Here is a 24,699-nt window from a genome sequence, read left to right on the forward strand (position 1 = left end):
AACGTTATTATATCTTCGTTGTATGTGACGAGATTTGCCATTATACCTAATGCTCCCAGCCCCTCGTATTGCCGCTTGACTACCGCAATGTATGCAAATAGGTGCCAAAGGTTTGGGCCAAAAATGAAATATCTTCCAAGAAATTTTGGAACCATTCAGCTTCTTCACCGGCTTTGTCTAAAGCTATGAACTCAAACTCCATTGTAGAGCCATCAATACATGTTTGTTTAGATGACTTCTAAGACACTGCTCCTCCACCAATGGTAAAAGCATATCAACTTGTGGACTTAGTTTCAGCTGATCTGGTGATCCAATTTGCATCACAATATCCCTCTATTACTACGAGATACGAATTGTAGTGCAAAGCCAAGTCTTGTGTGTATTGTAAATACCCCAAAACTCGTTTCATTGCCATCCAATGAGTTTGGTCGGGATTACTTGTACATCGGCTTAATTTACTCACGTGATTTTAGTTTTTGCAACAAAATAAATTACTCATGTGATTTGAGATTTAATTAGAATGAGAAGCCATAATCACATTCTTTGGATGTGACGTATTCTTATATACTTTGTCCCTATAATTATGAGTTAATGATGTGGAAAATACGCTCATTCACTCCGGAGCATTGCCTTCTTTATTTTATTAGAATTGATACATTTCATCGTGTATGAACTTAAATGACAATGGAGGATATCATTATAATCAGAACATTGAGATATATTAGCCGATTTATGCTGTTTGATGCAATTTGTTGATTTTATACTGTTCTCTCCATAAAACTTGCAGATTGACATTTTTTCAAATATCCGAAATATGCATCAAAAATCAAAATATAACTGCAAAATTCTTCAGTGTGTGGAATCCTATATGCTTATTCTCATATCCGGTGCATAATTTTTTTAATAATGAAATAAGCTAAAAGATAAATAATAATAATAATAATAATATAAATTTTAATTTACTGGATAAATAATAATAATAATAATAATAATAATAATAATAATAATAACCATATATAAAAATTATGATAAATAATACTCATGTTATTGATTCTTTTTCTACCATTCTTAACATAACAGACACGTTAGTTATTGTTGGTTTATACATTTTTCAATTATTTCGAGTGATACTGGATCATTTGAAATAGTATGGATGGATATTGTATTTTAGACATTCTAACTTTGAATCCTAAATATAACTTTTAAATACCTAAATTACTAATTATGTCTTAATAAATATTTTAGAAGATGTATATCATTATATTTTTATTTTTTATATTACTTTTTTAATAACTTACACGAGATATATAAATGCAAAGCACGTGTCCAGAAACTAGTTTGTTGCAATTGATGATGAGATAGAAGTTGAAAGATGTCATGGACTCATGCTTGCACAAATTTTAAATATGATTTTTCACAAGCGATTACTACTTGATCTCAAGCATGGTCATAGACCTTATTACAAGAAGAATTCACACGGCTCTGTGACGGGGATATATGAAAATTGAATTAAACCACGATGACCATCACCAATTATAATCTAGTGGTATTATGGGAGTTTTCCATACAATAAGTGCGGGTTCAATTCTCACTGTCCTCTTATAAAAAGTGAAAAAAGAAACACGATACATATGTTCGCAAACTCACAAGCATTACTTTCACAAAATCAGCAGCTCAGTTGGTGGTGGATTTGAAGGCATTTTGTCTATAGATGTTGAGTAAAGCAACCAGCTTATCATGAGGAGGACAAATTTCTTTCACCACTGGCAACTCATTTAAACTTGTCACACATGAATAAAGTAGTGGTGTGTTTTCTTGAACCAAAACCTTCACACCAAGGACCTCTTCATATGCTTTAAAAGATCCAAATGTTGTAAGTAGCAAGATTTGTAAGAGCCCCAAATCATTTGCACAGATTTCAAGATTTGTGCTCTTCATTCCCTCTTCCAGAATTCTCATTTTTTCTAATACTTCCTCTTGAGCCTTCTCTTGTTCTTCCCCAGTTGACTTCCAGATCTTAGCCACGCTAAGTAAAACATGCTGTATTTGAGCAAAGTAATGTTAAACGATATTTAAAACAGGATTGATCCAAACAAATTAAAACGTTTTAACTGTCATAGACTTGGAAATAAATATTCTCTATGTGCCAATTTGTTGTCTTAGTTTGACCAGGCGTCGGATTTAAGAAAGTATAGAAAAAAACTTTGAATCTTATGATCTTAAACTAAAAATATGTATAATGTATCAAAATGTCATTTAATCTTATGGTCTTAGACATGATGTGTGGAATGTTGAAATTAAAGTGTTGTCAAATTATGAAAGAGACATTTTTCATTAAAGAGACTAAAAAGGAAAGTAAGTCAAGAGAAGAAAATAAAAATTCCCTCTGACGGTATGAGATGGTCACACAATTCAATACTAACTTGATCGATGAAATTGGCCCAGAAACGAACTCCGGCTCTCTCGTGTGGATCCTCCGGCAAGATTAGAGATCCGATTTTCCAGGTTTCATCGATGTATTCAAGAATGACGAGTGACTCGGAAACAGGTTTACCATTGTGGACAAGTACAGGTACTTTCTTATGAATGGGATTGTATTTTAGCAGCAATGGACTTTTGTTGCTCAAATCTTCTTCCACATACTCATAAGGTATTCCTTTGACTTTGAGAGCCAGCTCTACTCTTTTAGAAAACAGGCTAGCCCATGTTCCATGTAGAATTATTTTATTTTCCTCTCCCATTTTCCTTATCACTATTGTTTTGCTCTCTGTTATTGTTAATATTCTTCTACCAGGTCCTATGAGTAGAGTACCTAGCAAACTTTATGTTCAGACTTTTCTTGCATTAGCAGAAGTCAGAAACTGAAAATTATATAGAGTTTTCAAAACTCTCCATCCCCTACTTATGTTGTATTATTATATTAGATTAGTCAATTCAACTGTACAACTACAATGAAATTTAAATCCAAAAATGAGTAGTGGGTGGAACATTGTTTATGCCATTACTTGCGGCCCAAGATCCCTTTACTTTTTTTAATTCCTGTGCGCACATCAAGCCATTACAGTCAACATATTTACAAATTTTAAAATGGAGTACAAAATCAACAACATTGGATTAGTAGATAATTGTTTAGGCTTTCTTGGAGATTAAATAAATTTTTAGTCGGTCTAACATAAGTTTTTTAAGTAGATGAATCAACTTCTAATATTCTAAATAGCTTCATTGACAAGAACGTGGTCAGCTGTCAACTAGCTAAAATGAAAATGAAAACCTTGGAAACTAAGATCGGAATTCGAGTCGAAGAAACATTAGGTGATTTTTTTAATCATCTAACCCTTGACGAACAAAGCTGTAGTTTATTGCTAATTTCATCTTCTAAGCTCTTTCTGTGTTAATTGCCTTTAACGAAGACTTTGTAGTTTGCAACTTCTGAGAAGTTTCTAATCATTTTCAACATTCTTTTTTTTATGCTTTCCGTAGTGACTAATAAATATGTAGACCAACTAATAAAAGCCATAAAAGAATGAACTTAAAAAAGTAAACATTAATGTGGAGGGGTAGACTTATGTATGGGGGACCATCTGTCCTTAATCTAGAGGATTTTGAGATTCGTGGAGGAAAAGTAAAGACTAATTATATTATTAATTATTCCTAACTATGTTTGTATTCATTACCTAAAAGTCATTATCTTCTTTGTTACATAAAATGTTATATTATTTTGCTCCGATTATTACAAAAGCAATTTTGATCAGATTAGATAAAAATGGATCTGAGATGTGAGAAAAATGACAAAAATGTCTCTTATGTTTTAGTATAGGTTTAAAATTATCACTTGAATATATTTTTGAGCAATTTTGATCCTCTAAACTTGTTAAAAGTGATTTTTTTAAATTAAAAAAATTAATATGAACTCATATTTAGAGGTGTGTCTTTTGCAATTTCAGCTATCTTTTATTTATTGTAGAATCTGGTAAAAAAAAATTGGTACAGTTTTGGTTTTTTTTTTTTTTTTAAAAAAGGGGCAAAGGTGGAAATATACCCCTCAATTTTGCGACTTAGAGCATATATATCATTCGTTAAAAAAGTGGTGCATATATACCCATACTGTTACATAAATGATGCAAATATACCCTCTTCACTGACGGACTTTTTAAAAAGAATCATTTAGCCTATTTTTAATTAAGTAAATATCACGTGACTTTTTTCTTAAAAAAAAAAAGTATACCATTTCTTAAGCCATGTTTTTCGTGGCTTTAAAAAAATAAGTCTACTCAATTTTTTTTTATTGAATCAAACTCAACCCACCAAAAAAAAAAAGATTATCACGCTGCTTTACAAAAATAAATCTATTAAAAAAATGGGTAGACTTATTTTTTTAAAATCGCGTGACATTTTTTGATTAAAAACAAGCTAAATGATTGTAAAAAGAAATTTTGTATATTTGCCTTATTTGTGTAATCTGGGGGGTATATATGTGCCATTATTTTAATGAACCAGACCCAACCCATCAGAAAAAAGTTACTACTTGGCTTTACAAAAATAAGTCTACTAAAATATTGGGTAGACTTATTTTGTAAAAGCACGTGAAACTTTTTTAATTAAAAAATAAATTAAATGATTTGTGTCATTTATGTAACGGGGTGTGTGTATGTATGTATATATATATATATGCACCTTTTCCTTTTTTATATAATGACCCCCGGCCCCAAGTTTATTTTATTGAAAAGGTTGCTCAGCTCGCTTTAACATTTTTTTAATCCGTAAGTCTCGAAACTTTTTCTTGTCTCGTAGACTATAAAGTGGGGTATTCATCCTTCTCTAATCACTAGATACTTTGAAGCGCGTGCTCGCGTAGGCCTAATATGACTGTTTATATCATGTTAAACAAATTTAGAATTTTCTATTGCGATTTTGCCTATTTAAGGAAAATTGAAAGAAAAAATGTAGATCTAAGTTTACAAATTTCTGTAGATACATTAACCAACATTTTGTTGGTCCTAGCCAAAACTTTAGAATAATTAAAATAATGATGTAACTTAATCCTCCAATTTTGTCAAGCATTGTTAGTATTAAGGATTAATACATCGAAATTCGCTTAAACTTGTCAATATGTTCCATTTAGACATTCAACATTTAGACATTCAAATCTCTGTTTGTTCCAATTGAGGATCTAAACACATAATAATTTATTCCTATTAGACACTTCAAACTTAAATTTTGACAATCTTTCTGCACGTATTCTCAAATATTCATTACATAAGTAAGTTAACCACTTAACAAAATCACCTCATCGATCTATTACTACTATATATAAGTGGGAATCAAAAAATTTGTAGTCCTCACATTGAACTTTAATCAACTGAAGCTTTTACATGTGGCTTCTGTGTCTTTTTCCTTATTGCATATTATTACTTTTACAAAAAAAAATAAAAAAATATTATGACATTTCACTTGGGCCTTTGTAATTGGTTAATGTAATAGTAACTTTTATGAATTTATTTTTGTGTCTTTTTTTTCTTATTGCATATTCTTACTTTTACAATTATTCTTTTTTTTATGACATTTCACTTGCGCCTTTGTCATTGGTTAATGTTATAATAACTTTTTATGAATTTATTTTTTTGCTCCTTAATTAACTTATTTTTACTCCTTTATCTCAAAATAACCCCACTTGTGGGATTTTTGTTGTTGTGTTAGATGATTCTAGAAGATGAAAACATGAGTTTTGTTGATACATATGAGAATAAAATACATTATTAAAATCTTAAATGAGTTGATAAGCGCAAAATGAGTTTGAAGCAGGGGAGAGCTAGAGTGTCAACAACGGTTTCGATCGAACTCAATAGCTTTGGTCCACAAACTTTGTATTTAAACGATAAGTTATTAATTTAGTACTGAATAACTTAAAAAATAAGAATTCAAAACCCATAAATTTCATATGTTGGCTCTACATCTGAATTGAAGTAAATAATTTCGTTAACACTGAAAGTTAAAATGTTTAAGAGTTTGAGCCCGGGCTTAGCACTGGCCTCATGAAACGAGTATGTATATATATATATATATATAGCAATAGAAAAGTGATCTAGCACCTCTCTATGATCACCATTCCTATTTATTTATTTTGTGATTTTTTTGGCCATTTACACTATCATTCTTCCTATTAAATTTATGGATAATCTATACCTTCTATATATAATATAAAGCTAAGCAATAGAAGAATGATGTGGCACCTCTCTTTGGCCAAGGATCCTATTTATCTTTTTTCTCCTTTTTTTGCCCCTTTTTAAAAAAAATCTTGATTAATTTATTTTAAAAACTCCTAATGGAAGATTGCAACAGTTGGATGAAAAAAGTAGTTAAACGTCAATTATTAGTAATAGAAATAATGGTGCAATTAAAATAATTAAGAGGTGGAAGTGGAACTAATATTGAAGAGGTGTGAGGCAATTAGAGTTACTATAATAGATGAGAATTGCAAAGGTTCAACTGGATGGCCACAAATTTTTATTCACGCAATTGTTGAGGTCTGAGTGATTAGCAAATCTCTCTTTTTTCTTTTACCTTAGCGGTAGATCTTAATTTTTATTAGATTAAATAATATGGCTATGATATATATTTAGATTGCTTCGAACAGTCATATGATTTGTGGATGATTTTTTTGCGTCTTCATAGAGTATTAAATTTAACTATGCGGGGTTTTGTGACATGTGATACAACAATCCTTTCGCTATCGGTTCGAAGAAATATTTTCCTTGATGTTCAAAATATTCATGCGGCCATGAATGAATAACCAAATTGCACGTGTGAACATTATATCGCAAATTTTTATTCTTGTGAAAGCTTTTTTGTTTTCAATACTTCATTGGTCTTCCTTTCTTTTATTCTTGTCAAACGTTCTGAATATCTATGCAGTAAATAGAAAATGAAGTATGTTATTAAGGGCTACAGTAAATTTTTCTCCTTCTTAGCTCATGTTGACATGTTTTGTTTCATAGCGACGTTAAATTTTTAGGGTAGTTTACAACATGCATCTTACCTGGCATTTAAAACTTCATGCCGAGAATTTTTTCTTTTGAAACTCCTAATTAGGCTAATCTTAATATTATCATTTCCATGGAGTTGGTGGTCGATCGCGGGAACCTTTTTCATGGCAAAAGTGTGGGCTTACATAGCACTTCTCTATTATTGTGATTCAAGGCTTCGCAACAAACTATTGTCTTCTTTTCTTAAGTTCTTTTATTTTTCAATTTGGGTGTGTAATTGCTTAACCTTCACTTTATGAAATTATCTAAATTTATGTTGTATGTGAAAGCATTTGTAAATTTAAAAAAAAAAAAAAGTTTGTAAGACAATTTTAGATGTTGGCTAATTTTAGTTGCAAAAGAAGTTGTTTAGTCGATTTTTAAAAATTAACAACGATCATATGAAAGCATTTAGATTTTTAAAGAATTTTGTAATGTTTTTTTTAAAAAATAAAATAAAATTATAGGGCAATGTTAGATGTTGGCCGGTTTATTTTGAAAATATCTCCGTGCTACGTGCTACATGGAGTATTAAAGATCCATACATGGAGAAATTCCAAGATTTGCTGTGGAGTTTAAACGCAAAAAAGAATTGTAATTTTTTATTTTTGGATTCTACTCCCTGAAAGTTTAGATTATATCTTTGGGAAAAAAAGAAGTGCATGTGAAAAATATCGATTTTTAAAGCTAAGGTACTGTCCACTAATCTTTTCCATTTAATCCATTATTGTATTATGCTTCAATTAGTTGTATCAAATATTGAAATAATTTTGATTATATTTTCCTTTAGTTTTTAGTATTCATTGTTATATATTGTTTTTCCATTCATTCCTAATATATGTTAGACAATTAAGAAAATCGCATTTTGCAATTCTTTTTATTAGTATTCTTGAATGAATTTTTCAATTCTGTGATAATTAGATATCACTAATTATCTTTATACAAGATGTACCGTATCTTGTGAGTCATATAACTGATGAAACATGAATCTTAAAAAGTTGATTATTGATAGTTTGGCAACTTTGTTGCATGAGCTATTTATGTCAAAAAAATGTTCTTCATAATTTCATGTAATAGCATACTTAATTTATGGCAAATATTAATTTTTAAATTATATTTTTTTACAACCTCGCAAAGCGCGGACAAATTCTCTAGTTCAGTTTAATATCGTGTAAATTCATAAGTGTCGTTAGAGGCTTTTTGCTAAAGGAGAAACCGTTTCATTCTATTGAAATTGTATTAAATTCGCTACTCATGATTCTTATTCAAAAAAAAAAAAAAATCGTTAGTCAATTAAAGAGGGTAGCCATTAAGAAAAATGAAGGATGAAATTATCAAATTTCAGTTTCAAAACCTCTCATTTTCAGTAACTGTTCATTTTTGGGTACTGAATGAACGAAATTAATGATGATCCTGCAAACTATATTACGACACGGTGAAGAGATTGGGAATATCGATGGAGCGAGAAATATTTGGTGTTGTGATGGCAGCAACAGCTATTAGTACGAAGGAATTTGCAAGCAATGATTCCAGCTTCTCCAATATCAAGTGAATATCTCCTAAACAGTGATCTCTTGCCACCACTGGCAGCACCAATAGGTGTGTTAGAGCATCTTCTTTCCTTCAATTTCGTCTTACCTTACTTTGCCTCATATGCAGGACTTTCTTTGTTTTGAGTTTCAGTACATGCATCGTAGCTATCCAGGTGAGATTACAGCAGGAACCTCTAATTGAAATTCAAAGAGTGATCTTCTCTATGGAACGAAAAAAAAACTACTCTTAGCGTGTCGTCTGTGTGGAGACAATTCGAATGGGCTTTCTCCAGATTTGTGTAGACAAATTCGAATTTATGTGAGTGTGACTACTATTGACTTGTATCGTCTATAGTTAGAAGGGAGTTTTCAGTATGTGTAATTGAAATTGTGCCAAAATATGTATGCATGTCAACTGTCAAGAATGTGGAGGTGACGTGTGTATATGAATGTGTGTACGTGTGAGATTAATGTTTGGAAAGGATAACAAAGTATCTCAAGTAGGTGGCAATATGATTGACTATTTTTGTTCTTTTTCGTTTTTTTTTCTTTTAATGATATCATAACAAGAAGATGAAATTTTTTAATTAATTATTTTTATAACAAAGCATACAAGAAAATCAAATAGCTAGGCTAAGTTAAATGTCATTAAGGAGAAACATAAAAGTCAGTAACTTCTTTATTAGAATCATATTTAAAATAAAAATAAAATTCTCTTGAAAATAAAATAAAATTTGTATCTAAAATATGACTTTTTAATTTTTAGTTTTCACAAGTGACAAAAGGACAGCCGATGAACAATGCATTTCGTGTTAGCAGGGTCATGAAAGGGCCGCATGCCTGGGGTGTGATGTAGACAACCTACTCCAATGCAAAGGGTGGTGACTACTTACATGGCTCGAACTCTTAACCTTTACGTCACACAGAGATAACTTTACTGTTCACGAGTGAAACTTATTTAGTACTAACTATTAAAACAAGACCTAAAATATTTTAAACAATAAAATTAACCAAGGAGAATAAAAAATGAGATGTTTACACCTTTTCTGACTAAACGGTCAAAGATTACAGTGTTAGTTAAAAGTTCGAACTAATAGTGATAAACATTAACTGTGACTTCAAATTTTCTCCCTTATCTTCAACTCGAAAACAGATTGCATGGGAGTAATATATCAATCATGCAAAGGGAAAAAAAATCTGTTACCAGAAAAATATATCTTCGAGCCATGGAATAAGACGATGGCGAAAGACGCTCTTTTCATGTAAAATTCTTTACTAAAAGGAGAGTATCAAATTTTACTCAATGAGTCTGATCAATTATCAAGAAAATACCAAATAACTCAATTGTTACTAAATTTCTCCTACTCTTTATTAATGCAGAAAGACAAAAGAATTTCTAAGATCACCAGTCGCTAGGCTTATAAATATCTCTTATACCTTTATATTTCTTTTGGTTGTTCTTAATCTTTTTTCACATGATGTCCTTTTATTTAATTAAGGTTGAAATGTTTTTATATCTTTCAATTTTTACAAAATCTACCTTTTTGTTATTTAAACATTTTGATATTAATAAAGATCATTTCGTAAATTTAATAGGCTCTATTATGATCGTGCGAAGCGCGATCAAGTTTCCTAGTTTAATAGCATGCATTACCCTCATCAACCTCAATTGGAACATGCTTGATGAATTAGGCCTATCATTATTTATGATAAGATTCTTTTCAAACAATTATAAAGCACTATGAATCTAACGCTCAAATTTCATTTAATAATAATAATAATAATAATAATTCATGGGGATGAGCCATTATGCATTATTTTCCTAAAGGTCATTACTTCCAATTTCTTGCTCATAAGCGAAATTTATAATTTTATGAGGATGAATTATTATACGTCGTTATGTTGAAGAGCTTACTTTCCAATTTTTTGCTCAATAGTTGAATTATAATGGAGGAGTGAGTGTACCTAATTTTTTAACAAAAATAAGCATGTAATTTATCTTAATTATAATAAAAAAATAATGTTAGCATGATACAATGATTATATTCAGTTCATTGTTCGTGATAAAATGATGCATAATTAAAAGTATTTGTATCATTTAAGTCATTATAATGAAAAATATTACATTTAATTTCAAATCATAAGTGTATTTTTAGACTATCCTATCTAGATTTTGTTTTAAATTCTTTTACTGAATTTTTTTTTTGTTTACGATTTATAGTTATATATCAAATTAATTAGAATAAATTATTTTTTGGGCCCAAATAGTTAAAAAGAATATTACAGTATTATGTTTGGTTATGTACAAAAAGCTTGTGAAAACTTAAATTATTCAATATAATATTACATGGAATTCATTAATATTTTTAAAAGAGATAATTTACATAAAAAGAAATTCCTTTCCCTTTCTTATTTGAGACAAAATAATATTAGTATTAAGAATTATGAACTAATTTGAAAAATAATGCAAGCAATCTATTATAACAGATGAAAAATTGATTTGATTAATTTTAAAATGTAAAAAGATTATATTGTCAGTATTATAAATTGGACCCAAAGTAACACTTGTTTGTCAAATTAAAATTTAATTTAGTAAGTTTGAAAAATAAATCAAAATTTTATTAGTTCATAATACATATTCTATTTAAATTTATAGTCAATCCTTCCGTTTCAATTCAAGTATCTTATTTTTATTTTTAGTATGTCATACTTATTTGGTTCTTTAATTCAAATTTTACATTGCATGTTTAACACCATAAAATTCAAAGAGAGTTTAGGTCTATTACATAATCTTTAATTTAATATTATAAGATTTAAAAAAAATCTTATTTTTTAAAATTTCGTACCTAATTAAATGGAAACCCTTAAATTGAAATGGAGAATTCTAATTTTCTATTTTAGTGAATCTATTAGTTTACTTTAATTGAAAGTAGCAAAATAAAACAATTAATTAGATTACAGTAGATGTCAAGTTAGTTTTTTTTTTTTTTTTTAGAAAGAAAGAAAAAAAATTGAATGGTCTTGATTCTTGAATGCTAGTGGGGCCACGTTTAGGGCCCACTTCTATGAACTCAGACTCCATTGTAGAGTGGTCAGTACATGTTTGTTTAGATGACTTTCAAGACACTGCTCCTCCAACAATAGTAAAAACATATTCACTTGTGGACTTAGTTTCAGCTGATCCGGTGATCCAATTTGCATCACAATATCCCTCTATTACTACGGGATACGAATTGTAGTGTAAAGCCATGTCTTGTGTGTATTGTAAATACCCTAAAACTCGTTTCATTGCCATCCAATGAGTTTGGTCGGGATTACTTGTGTATCGGCTTAATTTACTTATCGCACAAGCTATGTATGGACATGTACAATTCATGATGTACATCAAACTTCTCAACACTCGAGCATACTCCAATTGAGACTTACTTTGACCTTTATTTCTCACAAAATTATGATTTAAGTCAATTGGAGTTCGTGCAACCTTGAATTCCAAATGTTTGAACTTTTCAAGTACCATTTTGATGTATTGAGATTGAGACAATGCTGCCTTGAGGAGTTTGTGGATTTTAATTCCTAGAATTAAATCAGCAACTCCTAAGTCTTTCATGTCAAAGTTTCTAGCAAGCATACGTGTCACGACCCAGCCCCGTGGGCCGCGACTGGTGCCCTTCTGGGACACCCCAAACGAACTCACACCCAGATCATCCTAATCAGACTCGTCCAATCTCAACGTACGTTATTCGAACTCAACATCGTAATCAGACAACTACCGAACACTTATCCTAAGCAGTCGCCCGTACAGATCAAACAAATCACAAATCAGAAAGGAGGCGGAATATACATCGCCAAATTTCACACACACACATCAGAAGGGTGGCGGAATGCACATCGCCCCCAAGTACATACACATACATACAAACTCAAAGGCCGACTTGGCCATAGCAGCGTACGGGCCGCTTAAGATCGCAAAACAGACTCACATGCAAACACACCGGACCCACGACCCACAAATTTGACTACAGGCCTCTAGACAAAACAGAACCTAAGAACATAGGACGGGACAGGGCCCCGCCGTACCCACTCATCCAAATATACTGAATACAGACACAACAAAAGATATGTACCAAAAGTAGGTTCCGGATCAAAGGGGAGCTCTCCAACACAGCAGAATGAGTAGCCTAAACTGGAGGACCACCCAAACGAGCTTCTGTACCTGCGGGCATAAAACACAGCCCCCGAAGAAACGGGGGTCAGTACGGGAGAAGTACTGAGTATGTAAAGTAGAAGGTACAGAAATCACAAACACAGCTGGAGTCAGAAAGAACAAACACACCGACATCGCAAACAAAGCAAACCTGTGCGGGAGGCGAACGTACAAATGCGAATCAAATCATGTATAGGGTTTAGGAACGTGGTCACCCCCCGACGCTGGTGCCACAGCACATCATAACTCCAGAAGTTTTCAAATCTCCGTACAATCTCCAGACACATCATATCACACACACATCACATCATCAGAACATATCAAATGCCATATCACATCATAACTCCATAAACGGTAACCGGCCCTATGGCGAGGCCTCGGAAACTGTAGCACATCATAACTCCCGAATATATTATAGCGCGCACGATCACAAAGTCGGCCCGGGTACCGACGAACGAAGTCATAGCAGACAGCACGAACAGAGTAGTGCAGAAACCATATGCATATCAAAAATAATTTGTCGGACTCAACATATAGTTTACATGTAGGCATAAACTGACGCCAGAAGGCTCGGAGTAGGAATCAGATTGATCAAAGTATGCGTATAAAAGTTACGAAGTTCCAAACTGTCAAATTCGCAAGAAAAACTGTTCAGAAGTCGTTTTCCGAAAATCTCACATCATTCAAAGTACAGAACGTACGTTAATGGCATAGGAAGTTTCAAACACATCCTTGGGTCATAAACAGACAGTCGCAGATCATAACGGACACAAACGGACCAGACAAACCGAATAAGGGGAGCCTCGGGGCTCGCGGGCCCACCTCGGGTCAAATTGAGGCGGCGGACACAAATCACAGGCTTTCGGCTCCATAGAGCCATCTACGAAAGTTTCGAAGAGTTTCGGACACAACAGCACAAGTTATGGAGGTGCGAACATTCTTTTAACCAAATGCGACAAAAAGGGTTCAATCGCGCTGAGTGAATAGTGCTCGAACTTGAACCTCGATCCCCAAGAGTAGGATTATTCCCGAGGGGCCGATCTTAACCTAGTATGTCTAGGACATGCCAAAAGAATGATAGGTAGGCTTTACATACCTGGTTGGCGCCTTACGCTCCTCAAATCGCAATTCCCGTTTCGTCCAGAAACTGCAAATGGTCACTTTTACCAGTTACTATTCATGAGAATTAACATTTTAGTCTTTGGGCTATATTTGGCTACCGAAATTTCGGCAGCACTTCCCCTATAAATCTAACACCCCCGAGACTTAGCTCGGCTCAAAATACAACAACAACAACAGCCCAAACGTCATTAAACCATACAAACCACAATCATACTACATTAACTTCAAAATTTCACTTTAATACATAAGTTGGCAAATTCTTGATTCAACTTCAAAATTCCAAATCTATTTCCACATTAGTCCATTCATTCACTCATTCCCAATTATTCAAACACACTACATACAAGTTCCAAACCACATACAAACATCCCCAAAGTTCACTACTTTCCAATTTTCATTCAAAACACCAAAAGTTACGACGAACGTTCTAACTTGCGTCGTTTCATTCCAAATTCGTTATCATCAACCATAAATCTTATTTAAGGTCTTTAGTGTCATAAATATACTATGATATACACAACTATACCAAATGTATACGCTTTTCGATAACGTCCGAAATTATTTTCTAGCACCAACTCAATTCTTTAATCGATCCTTTACGACATAAAGATCACAACAACACATTATTCAAACTAAACAAGATAAAATTCTTATGGCTTGCACCACATGGAACTCACGACCAAACACACCCTTTTTACACACACACACCATGCACAAACACAACCTCATCCCACAATCTTCACACTAATCCAATCACTAACACATATATATCCATTTCATAACATTAAAACATAAAAATCTTACCTTTTTCTTGAATTTCCGACTTGTCGCAAACGTCGCTCTTTCTCCAAACTACTTGTATCACGTCGGAGAGCGTCTTGAGTACTCCACAACTATGTAAAACTTGAGATTTTTGGATCAACAATCAAGCTTGGAAATTTTTCTTTCTTTTTCTCTCTAGTGGCCGAAACCCCTCTTTCTTTGTGTTCTTGAATTTTTTTGATTAAATTCTTGATAATTCCAAGTGTGCTTGATATATATCCACTTATAGGTCATGTGCATAGCACATGACCTTAATGAAATGGGCTTGGGCTTGCCCCCCCCTTGGCCGGCCTCTTCAAGGACTTGGGCTTCAATTCCTTGTTGTCCAAACTTGGCCCAATTCGTGAAATGTCCCGTTTTGTAATTCCCGAAACTAATTTCTAAAATTCCAAATTTACCCTCGGCCTTCCCCGAGGTCTTGAAATCAATGATTTCATAATCAACATGAGCATAGCAACTTGAATCAAATTATTTCCTCAACACACACAAGTCTTATTTATTTCTTGATTTCCCGTTATACGAAAATACGGGACATAACAATACACTTAGTAGCATTTATGTCAGCAATGTCTTTATTCATTATTAGCATGTCATCAACATACAAGCAAACAATGACCACATGATTTGGAGTGTTCTTAATGTAGACACATTTATCACACTCATTAATCGTAAATTCATTTGACAACATTGTTTGATCAAATTTCGCATGCCATTGTTTTGGTGCTTGTTTAAGTCTATAAAGTGACTTAACAACTCTGCACACCTTCTTTTCTTTTCCAGGAACCACAAACCCTTCAGGTTGTTCCATGTATATTTCTTCCTCCAAATCTCCATTTAAGAAGGCAGTTTTAACATTCATTTGATGAACTTGAAGGCCATACACGACAGCCAACGCTATTAACACCCGAATAGATGTAATTCTCGTTACGGACGAGTATGAGTCAAAATAGTAAAGGCCTTCTCGTTGTCTAAAACCTTTGACAACAAGTCTTGCCTTATATTTTTCAATAATGTCATCATCTTTCATTTTCCTTTTGAAAATCTATTTGGAACCTAAAGGTTTGTTCCCTGGAGGAAGATGAATCAACTCCCAAGTATGGTTGCTTAAAATGGATTCTATTTCACTTTTAACTGCATCTTTCCAATATTGTGCTTCTTAAGAAGACACTACTTCCTTAAAAGTTTGAGGCTCTTTTTCCACTAAGAATGTCAAAAAGTTTGGACCAAAGGAAGTAGATGTCCTTTAACGTTTACTTTGTCTTAGGTTCTCCTCATTAGGATTACTTTCCTTTCTCTTCCCAAGGTCGTTTAGATCTTTCGCTAGACGACTCACATTTCTCTTTATACGGGTAAATGCTTTCAAAAAATTCTGCATTATCTGATTCCATTACTGTATTAACATGAATGTCAGGATTTTCTGCTTTGTGAACCAGAAACCAATATTCTTTGCTATTGGTGGAATATCCTATGAAAACACACTCTACGATTTTCGGTCCTATTTTTACCTTTTTGGGTTAAGAAACTTGTACCTTAGCTAAACACCCCTACACTTTGAAGTATTTCAAGCTGGATTTCTTTCTTTCCATCTCTCATGTGGAATGGATTGTGTTTTGCTATGGGAAACTTGATTAAGTATTCTATTAGCCGTAAGAATAGTTTCCCCCCCCCCCCCCCCCCCCCCCAAGTTCTGGGGTAAACCAGAACTTAACAGCAAGGCATTCATCATCTCCTTTAATGTTTTATTTTTTCTTTCTGAAATCCCATTGGATTGTGGAGAGTAAAGGGCAGTTGTTTGGTGAATAATGTCATATTCCAAACAAATTTCTTCAAAAGGAGATTCATATTCACCACCCCTATCACTTCTTATCTTTTTAATTTTCTTGGAAAGTTGCGTTTCAACTTCATTTTTGTATTGCTTGAATATGTTAATTGCTTCATCTTTACTATTAAGTAAATCAACGTAACAATAACGAGTGTTGTCGTCAATGAAAGTAATGAAATACTTCTTTCCACCGTGAGATGGAGTTGACTTCATGTCACAAATATCTGTGTGAATTAAGTCTAAAGCATTTGAATTCCTTTCAATTGACTTGTAAGGATGTTTAGCATACTTAGATTCCACACAGATTTGACATTTTGAATTATCGCATTCAAATTTAGGCAATACATCCAAATTAATCATTTTTCGCAAGGTTTTACATATCCTAAACGATAATGCCATAAATCATTTGACTTAAGTAAGTAAGACAAAGTTGAAATCTTATTATTATCAACGATCATTACATTTAGTTTGAAAAGGCACTCGGTAAGGTAACCTTTCCCCACATACATATCGTTTTCCTTATTTCTGGAACATGACACATGCTGTTGAGAGTCACCACCTTGCCAGAGGTCATCTTCAGAAATATCTTTTCATAACCTTCAATCTTTGTCGTTGCAGAATTTCCCACAAATATGGTCTCGTCGGGTCCGGCGGGAGCATATGAAGCGAACGCTTCTCTAACTGCACAAACATGGTGAGTGGCTTCAGAATCAATCCACCACTCTTTAAGATTTCCCACTAAATTTCACTCAGACAGCATAGCGCACAAGTCATCAATATCCTTATTTGTTTCAACATATTTGCTTGACCCTTGTTCTTTTCCTTCTTCGGAGCACGACAATCTGCAGCTTTGTGTCCAATTTTTTCACAATTGTTGCAGTTTACCTTGAATTTCTTCTTGTTGGGATAGTTCTTTGGCCCTGAAGCCTTTTTCCTCTTTTTCGGATTCGTTGGAGCAGTTTCAACAATATGTGTTCCCCCTATTGCTGATCTCTCATTAGCCTTCTTTTATGCCGCTTTGCTATCTTCCTCAATTCTTAACCGAACGATGAGATCTTCCAGTGTCATATCCTTTCGTTTGTGTTTTAAGTAATTTTTGAAGTCCTTCCATAAAGGAGGCAACTTCTCTATTATTGCAGCAACTTGAAACGCACCACTAATCACCAAACCTACAATAAATAATATGTAAGTAATAACACACTTAATACTTTCAACAAAAGTATTAATTATATTTATACCTTCAGCAAGAGATCGTGGATGATAACCTGCAATTCTTGAACTTGAGTAAAAACAGACTTGCCGTCTACCATTTTGTAGTCCAGGAACTTGGCGGCTATAAACTTTTTCAATCCGGCATCCTTAGTTTTATATTTCTTTCCAACGCATCTCATAGTTCTTTTGAAGTTCCCACATTACCATAGACGTTGTAAAGATCATCCTCCAGTCCGCTAAGTATATATTTCTTACACAAAAAATCTGAATGCTTCCAAGCCTCGATCACAATGAAACGTTCATTTTCAGGAGTTAATTCGGGTAGAACTGGAACTTCTTCCTTAGTGTACTTTTGTAGACTTAAAGTCGTTAAGTACAAAAGCATCTTTTGTTGCCACCCTTTGAAATCAATCCCGGTAAACTTTCCGAGTTTTTCTGCCGGAGCAGCCCGACTGGAGGAGGCAACATTGCTTGTAGAGCCAACCGCGGGGGTTGATGTGGCAGTAGCAGTAATATTTAGATTGGAGTTTGGTTTCCCATTTCTGTTGACAAACACAAACAGAATTAACAAAATCGGTGAAGTTTTTATATCTTCAAACTGAATGCACAAATTTATATACTCGATGAAGTTTTTATATCTTCAAATCGAGTAGACAAAATGAGTAGAAAGTTACAAAAACTTTAATCTCGAAAGCGAAGTAGAAAATCCGAAGATTTTAGTCTCCAACACAAACAGAACATAAAAGATTAAACAAAAGCTTTACTAGGCTCACCCTCGAGCCACCCCTGCTTACAACTTGTAAATTATATATAACATAATTTTACTGTTATAAACAATAGAATGAAATAAAAGCTATTATGGAATACAAATAAACTCTAACATCTTAAATTTACAAACAATGAAAAAATCACAATTTCTTAAAACAATATTACTATCATACTATTCATTTATGTCAATAAACTTTATCAGTATTGTAATTAAAACGTAATTCCTTCAATGAATAAAATGAAAATTACTTTCAAATAGCGAAATAATAAAATATGATAATTTTGATAAATAGGACAAAAGACCAATGACAAGTGAAAATGTACAAATCGGCTATGTATTTTTTAAAAAATATTAAGTGTTCTCAAATAGTAAATATGCAATACTACGACTTTTTATTTGAGTTACACTCAATCTTCTTATTTCTATAGATGAAAAACTATTAAGTATCATTCATTTGTCAAAGAATTATGAGGGTCAACGACTTTAATTGAGGAATTTAACATATAATTTGTGTAAGAACTGTTTGGTGAGCCCCGAGCGTTGGGCGTTAGGCGTTTTTAGGGCGTATAGTTGGGCGCTTAGGGCGTAAGCCTCACATGAACTAAGTCCCGCACGTGAGCCCCGGGGCGTTTTGCTAGTACCTCGCCCCGAGAGGAGCACCGAGGCGAGTCTTGAAACTGCCTTTTAAAACACTGATACTTACTTGTTACTGGGTGAGTTTAAAAAAAAAAAGGGGGGGGGGGGGGGGGGGGACAAATTCTCAATAATCTAAATTTTCTATTTTTAAAAATAAATTAGAAAGTCGAATAAATAGACGTATTTCTTTAAGCTAACATTAAACAAAGCAAAGGTGAGGCGGGTATTTAATGATTTTGTACAAGTATAATTATTTTATTGTAAACCTATTAAAATCGTTGCTATCCACTGAAGTTTAACAGAATTCTGTCTTAAAAGTTGAAGTAAATCTATTATATTACACTTATATTTGTAGAAGAACATCGAAAATATTTCTACTTTGTCGAAGCATAAATCGCTTTTGAACGACATTTGTTTCCTCTACCTTCCATCTTCTTTGTTCCTGATTTCCTTCAAATAGTCCATTGAATATTAATTTTAAACACGAATTACCACAACCAACTTCTTTTAAAAGTGGCTAGATTAGGCCCAATAAATTTGACACTCACATTTTTTTTTCCTTTCTCATTCGATGTGAAGTATTTGTTTTGAGCTCAACCAATTTGTATTCGTATTAGGAAGTCTCACTGTTAAGTTGATTAATAATCTTTACATTATTGTATTTATTATCGGATTTTTATCTGGTACATAAAAAGTTTATCGATTATAGGATTAGCTACTGTATAATCATATGTGATAAACATAATTAGCATTAAACAATTAAAAGTTAACCTATAATACTAATTCATTTATCTCGAATGAGAACTATTTTTATAAATAAATATTGAGCATACACTATATCAACGATGAATTTATCTGCTGCACTATAAAAATTTAGCTATGAAACATTAAATAGGCACAATATAATTAGGAAAAATGACTAAAAACACACCTAAACTATATCCGAATTTATTATAACACACTTACTTTGCGGGGTCCTATGACCCCCCCCCTAACAGTTTTGAAGTAGAACTAATACACACATAAGTGCTGATGCGGCATAAATGACCAAACATACATCAAAAAATATTTTACACACGCCTCTCTCTCTTTTTTCCTTTCTTTTATATCATTTAAAACTTTTTTTGTCCTTTCTTTCAATTTCAATGGCCTGCCTCTTCCATTCGTTTTTCTTTCTTTCTCAAGCCTATGATTCTATTACTTTTTTGCCAACTTCTTCTATTTTTGTTCTCCTTGGCTGTACCTCTAGATTGAAGAAGGTTACAGTCTGCTCTTCGGTTAGCTCTTAAAGAAATGGACCACAAGAAATTGTTGTCCATACTCAATGAATTATGAGAGGATCCTCAAGGTGATTAGAATGGTGAACTTACGGCTTCGAACACAAGATCCGGTGACTACGCAAATCTTGTAAATGCATCAAAAAGTGATTACATTAGCCACCAACATTCGAAAATTAATCAAGATTAAGACTAAACTGAAATGGCTTTCGAGTATTTACCTTGCAATTTGAAATTATGAGGAAAACTAGCTTTTTTGCATCTCTTTTTACCAGATTTTGTGCCAATCTAAGGCGTATTGTAGATATTGGAACAAAAAACTACGGCGAATCCCTTTTTATCTAAATTTGTGAAAGAAGAATTAGTAGTTTGAGGAAAACGTTATGGTAGCAGTGGTTGAACACAGTATGATGTGGAAGGGAATAGGAGTAAAATTAGTATTATAAAAAAGAAAGGAAATAAAGCCTTCTGTCGGTGCCGGAAATATTTCCGGCAAGGTTCTTAAATTTCTGTAATTTTGAGGTGGTCAATGGAAGGAAAGTATAAAACACAAGCAAAAAGAGAGAAACTGATGAGAAAATAAAAACTTAGGAAAATATTGTAAACTTAAAAAAAATTAACTTTTTTCTTACTTTTCATGCTCTTTAGGAGAGTACATGCACTCTTTTTGACAGGTGGCATTTTAAGGTTGTTTTAATTCTACTTAAAAAATGTTGGGGGGTCATAGGATCCACGCAAAGTAAGAGTGTGTTACAGCAAATTCAGATATAATTTAGGTGTGTTTTTAGACATTTTCCCATATAATTATCTAGAAGCCTGAGAATAGTTTTGATAGACCATCTTTTGATTTTTTTTGTGATATCCTATTATAATAGTGAAATTACTATTCTTTGTATCATTTGAATTTTATCAAAATCATCGAATGAACATCTTCATGAAAAATTATCAATTCCTAAAGCCAAATAAATCTTCAATTTTAATGTTCTAGTGACTTATTTCATTGTGTTAGTAAAAGATTCAATTGCAAGTTTATCAAAGTCATAAGAACGAATATTCTAATCACCTATGCGTAGGTGGTACTTTGCTTTTCTATAACAAGGAAAGTTGTAAATTTGTAATTTTTTAAAGTTCTTTACTTATTTATTTTGAATTTTTATTAGCTCAAAATGAATCTTGTAAGGTCAACTAATTGTTAGATTTTCAAAATGGAGTTTTTTTGTTCGGTAATACATTATTGCAATTACTATTATAAAATGTTAATTATCTTAAGTACCCACTAAAAAGAATGAGAGTTGGACACCTAAAGAATAGAAATTAATCCTCTGTAGGTAAGAATATAAAACATGTATTATCATTTTAAAATATAAATTTTCATATATTTTCTTAAAATTAGTGAAGAGAACGTATGCTTTTGCTTATCTTTTGATATTTTATTAAAAAGTTTCTCACATAAATTCTACATTATAATAATATCAAAAAACTTTATTATACTTCAAGTGCTAATATTTTTTGGATTAAATTTTTCAAATTTGTTGATCAATTCTATTAAAATATAAATGAATGTTCCGGAAGATAACTCGTGTTCCACTCAAACTCATCAGTGTGTTAAAGATGTGAAGCTTGTTCACACTATAGAGTGAAGCTAGGCTCTTTTATCTTGTGAGGATTTATGTTTGCATATATAATTATAAAAAAAACTAAATCTATCAAGTACATAGAGTTTTGTTTATTGTTATAGTTTAAGTAAGAAGATCATTTTTCTAGTGTTTAGATGAAATCATTTTAGGCCACCTTTTTTATTTCCAAATAAGCAATTGCAGTAATAAGTTTTACAAGTTGTTTAACAAATATTTTGAATCTACTTATCTTATCAAATTAATATTCTTTGTCATGTCTTGTATTTAAAATTAATCCAAGCAAATAGAGAAATTATACATTTCCAAAAGTTTTCAGGTGGGTTCGAATTAAAATTAAAAATTAACATTTATTTCCTCATCTCAATTTATGTGATACTTATAGATTCTCAAGAGTCAATGTGATTAACCTTCGATGCTAAATTGGATTAGATCAACTTAATATTTTAAATTTTGGTATTTGAAAACTATATAAAATATTATAAGATGTGATTCTTCTCATGGTAATATGATTTTTTTTTTAAAATCAAAATATTGATCAAAGTTTACATAATTTAAAACTCAAAAAATAAAAAATATCTCATAAATTGAAACATGAGTGGTAAAATTTTCATTTAGTATTTTACTTGAGAGTTGAAAGGGGTCCAAAATTACCCCTAATATGCAATAGATAAACAAAGTAAACCTAAAATTGATGGAATGTGGAGGTGAAAAATCCTGTACGTGTTAGACGTTGTACTATGGCAGGACGTGGGGCCAGCATTTAAGAGGGCTGACACAACTCAAAAATATAAGTAGCTTATTTGCCTCTATAAATAATAAAACTCTAGTAAAGTAATACTCAACAGTTCTAAAGTAATTCTCATAGTCCAGAGTAGCAGTACCTTTCTTCTTGGCACCACAATGAAGAAGGGGAACATGTTGAATTACAGGAAGAAAAAAGAAACAATCAAGAAGAAAACTATGGAGCTTTCAATCCTCTGTGGCGTTAAAGCTTGCGTCGTTCTTGTTGATCCTAATGGGCAAGTCGATACATGGCCTGAAAATCCGACAGACTTGAACCCCATTATTCAATCCTACAAAAAAAGTCTAATTGACGGCAAGAAAGTAGTAAAGTCAAAAAAGAATCTTGATCTGTTTTGTGATAATGATGATGATCAGTGGCTTAGTAACATGTCTAGAGAGTCGAAAGAAAGTTTGTTGGTGAAGTTGAATCCGAAGTTAGCGGCTGTGGAGAAAAGGATTGAATTCTTGAAGATGGTGAATAATGGACATGGGGTTGCTGGTGATGTTACTGGTTTAAGTTCAAGAGGAAAAGAAGTTGTAGTTGCTAATCAAGAAACCCATAATTCAGATTTTGAATTCTTGGAAAGTAGTGTTGGAATTAATGGTGATCAACTGAGAAACAATAGTGCTAATTATAATCAAGGAAACGAAGTTATTATGGCTGATCAAGAATTCTGGGAAAGTAGTGGTGCAATTAGTGGTGATCAATTGAGAAAAAAGAGTGCTTATAATCAAGAAAACGAAGTTATTATGGCTGATCAAGAATTCTGGGAAAGTAGTGGTGCAATTAGTGGTGATCAACTGAGAAACAATAGTGCTTATAATCAAGAAAACCAAGTATTTATGGCTGATCAAGAATTCTGGGAAAGTAGTGATGCAATTAGTGGTGATCAATTGAGAAACAATAGTGCGTATAATCAAGGAAACGAATTTGTTGTGGCTGATCAAGAATTCTGGGGTAGTGTAGCAATTAATAATGGTGATAAACTGAGAAATTGTTCTGCTTATGATCAAGTCCAAGGAGTTGATATTTTTGGGCATGATGGACAATTGGTGGTAATGCCTACTGAGATGAACATGTGGGAGACACTAAACAATCTGGAGAAGTACGATTTTGGGACTAATGATCTTTGGCCAGTGGTCTCTGATCCTGAATTTGATCTATTGCCACAAGAGGCTACTGGTTTTGGTACATTGTTGAATAGTCTACTTGCTAATGAGCCTAATTATGATTATTCCATGCCCTTTTCCACTGATACTTTCTAGGTTTTCTGCTAACTATTCCCCCAAGTTTTTGAATTTTTTGGGGGTGTGTGTTGAGCTTAGGTATTCTTTTGTATTTTTTGGAAATTCTTTTTAGGTAGAATACTGGTTTTACTATGTATTTGTCTGGGGGGAGTTCGGTTTGGCGTACATGCAGGTTTAGTCATTAGTTTTTTGGGTAAATTTACTGGTCCTTCAAAATTGTTTACCGATTGCTGTACTTAGTTGATGCAGTTTTTTTGGTAAAAATAGGTTATGTTATGACTTGCGAGTTTTTTTAGTTGAAACCATTGTTCCATCTCAATTAACTTTTGTTTATTGAATATGATTCCAGCCTTTGACAAAGCAATTTGGTTTATTTTCCGTTCTCCTCTGTTTTCATTTTGTATGGTTTGACAACTGGGAAAATAACTCCATTTCGAAGACCAAGATCAAATAAACCTAAACAAGAGAAGTGCCACTAGAAACCAACTAAACTATAACGACTAGGTACTCTTCCAGAAGCCAAAGGTAGCACCACCACCAGCATATGCAACAAGGAAGAGGCGTTTACGACTTAACTGAGACAGTTGCAGCTGAACTAAGCCAACGTAGCTCA

General features: G+C 32.7%; 2 protein-coding genes across 2 annotated transcripts; one reads left to right on the forward strand and one right to left on the reverse strand.

The window, feature by feature from the left end:
• Nucleotides 1–1,359: 1,359 nt before the first annotated feature.
• LOC132622904 (glutathione S-transferase U10-like) lies at nucleotides 1,360–2,874 on the reverse strand. The gene is made up of 2 exons (XM_060337585.1): nucleotides 2,424–2,874; nucleotides 1,360–2,040 (listed from the first exon to the last, which is right to left on the reverse strand). Exons 1-2 carry the CDS (start codon nucleotides 2,739–2,741, stop codon nucleotides 1,675–1,677), a joined length of 684 nt encoding a protein of 227 aa, XP_060193568.1. The 5' UTR covers nucleotides 2,742–2,874; the 3' UTR covers nucleotides 1,360–1,674.
• A 20,019-nt stretch (nucleotides 2,875–22,893) lies between these two features.
• LOC132622929 (agamous-like MADS-box protein AGL81) lies at nucleotides 22,894–24,446 on the forward strand. Its single transcript, XM_060337619.1, has one exon. It carries the CDS (start codon nucleotides 22,956–22,958, stop codon nucleotides 24,102–24,104), a length of 1,149 nt encoding a protein of 382 aa, XP_060193602.1. The 5' UTR covers nucleotides 22,894–22,955; the 3' UTR covers nucleotides 24,105–24,446.
• Nucleotides 24,447–24,699: the final 253 nt, after the last annotated feature.

Source organism: Lycium barbarum, chromosome 12, assembly GCF_019175385.1.
Source record: "Lycium barbarum isolate Lr01 chromosome 12, ASM1917538v2, whole genome shotgun sequence".
Taxonomy (NCBI): domain Eukaryota; kingdom Viridiplantae; phylum Streptophyta; class Magnoliopsida; order Solanales; family Solanaceae; genus Lycium; species Lycium barbarum.

Excerpts from the sequence above, each read along its gene's own strand:
- LOC132622904 (XM_060337585.1), bottom strand. The coding sequence starts at position 2,741 with ATGGGAGAGGAAAATAAAATAATTCTACATGGAACATGGGCTAGCCTG. Across the intron at positions 2,041-2,423 it reads GGGCCAATTTCATCGATCAA|CATGTTTTACTTAGCGTGGC; the intron begins GTTAGTATTGAA and ends GCTCAAATACAG.
- LOC132622929 (XM_060337619.1), top strand. The coding sequence starts at position 22,956 with ATGAAGAAGGGGAACATGTTGAATTACAGGAAGAAAAAAGAAACAATC.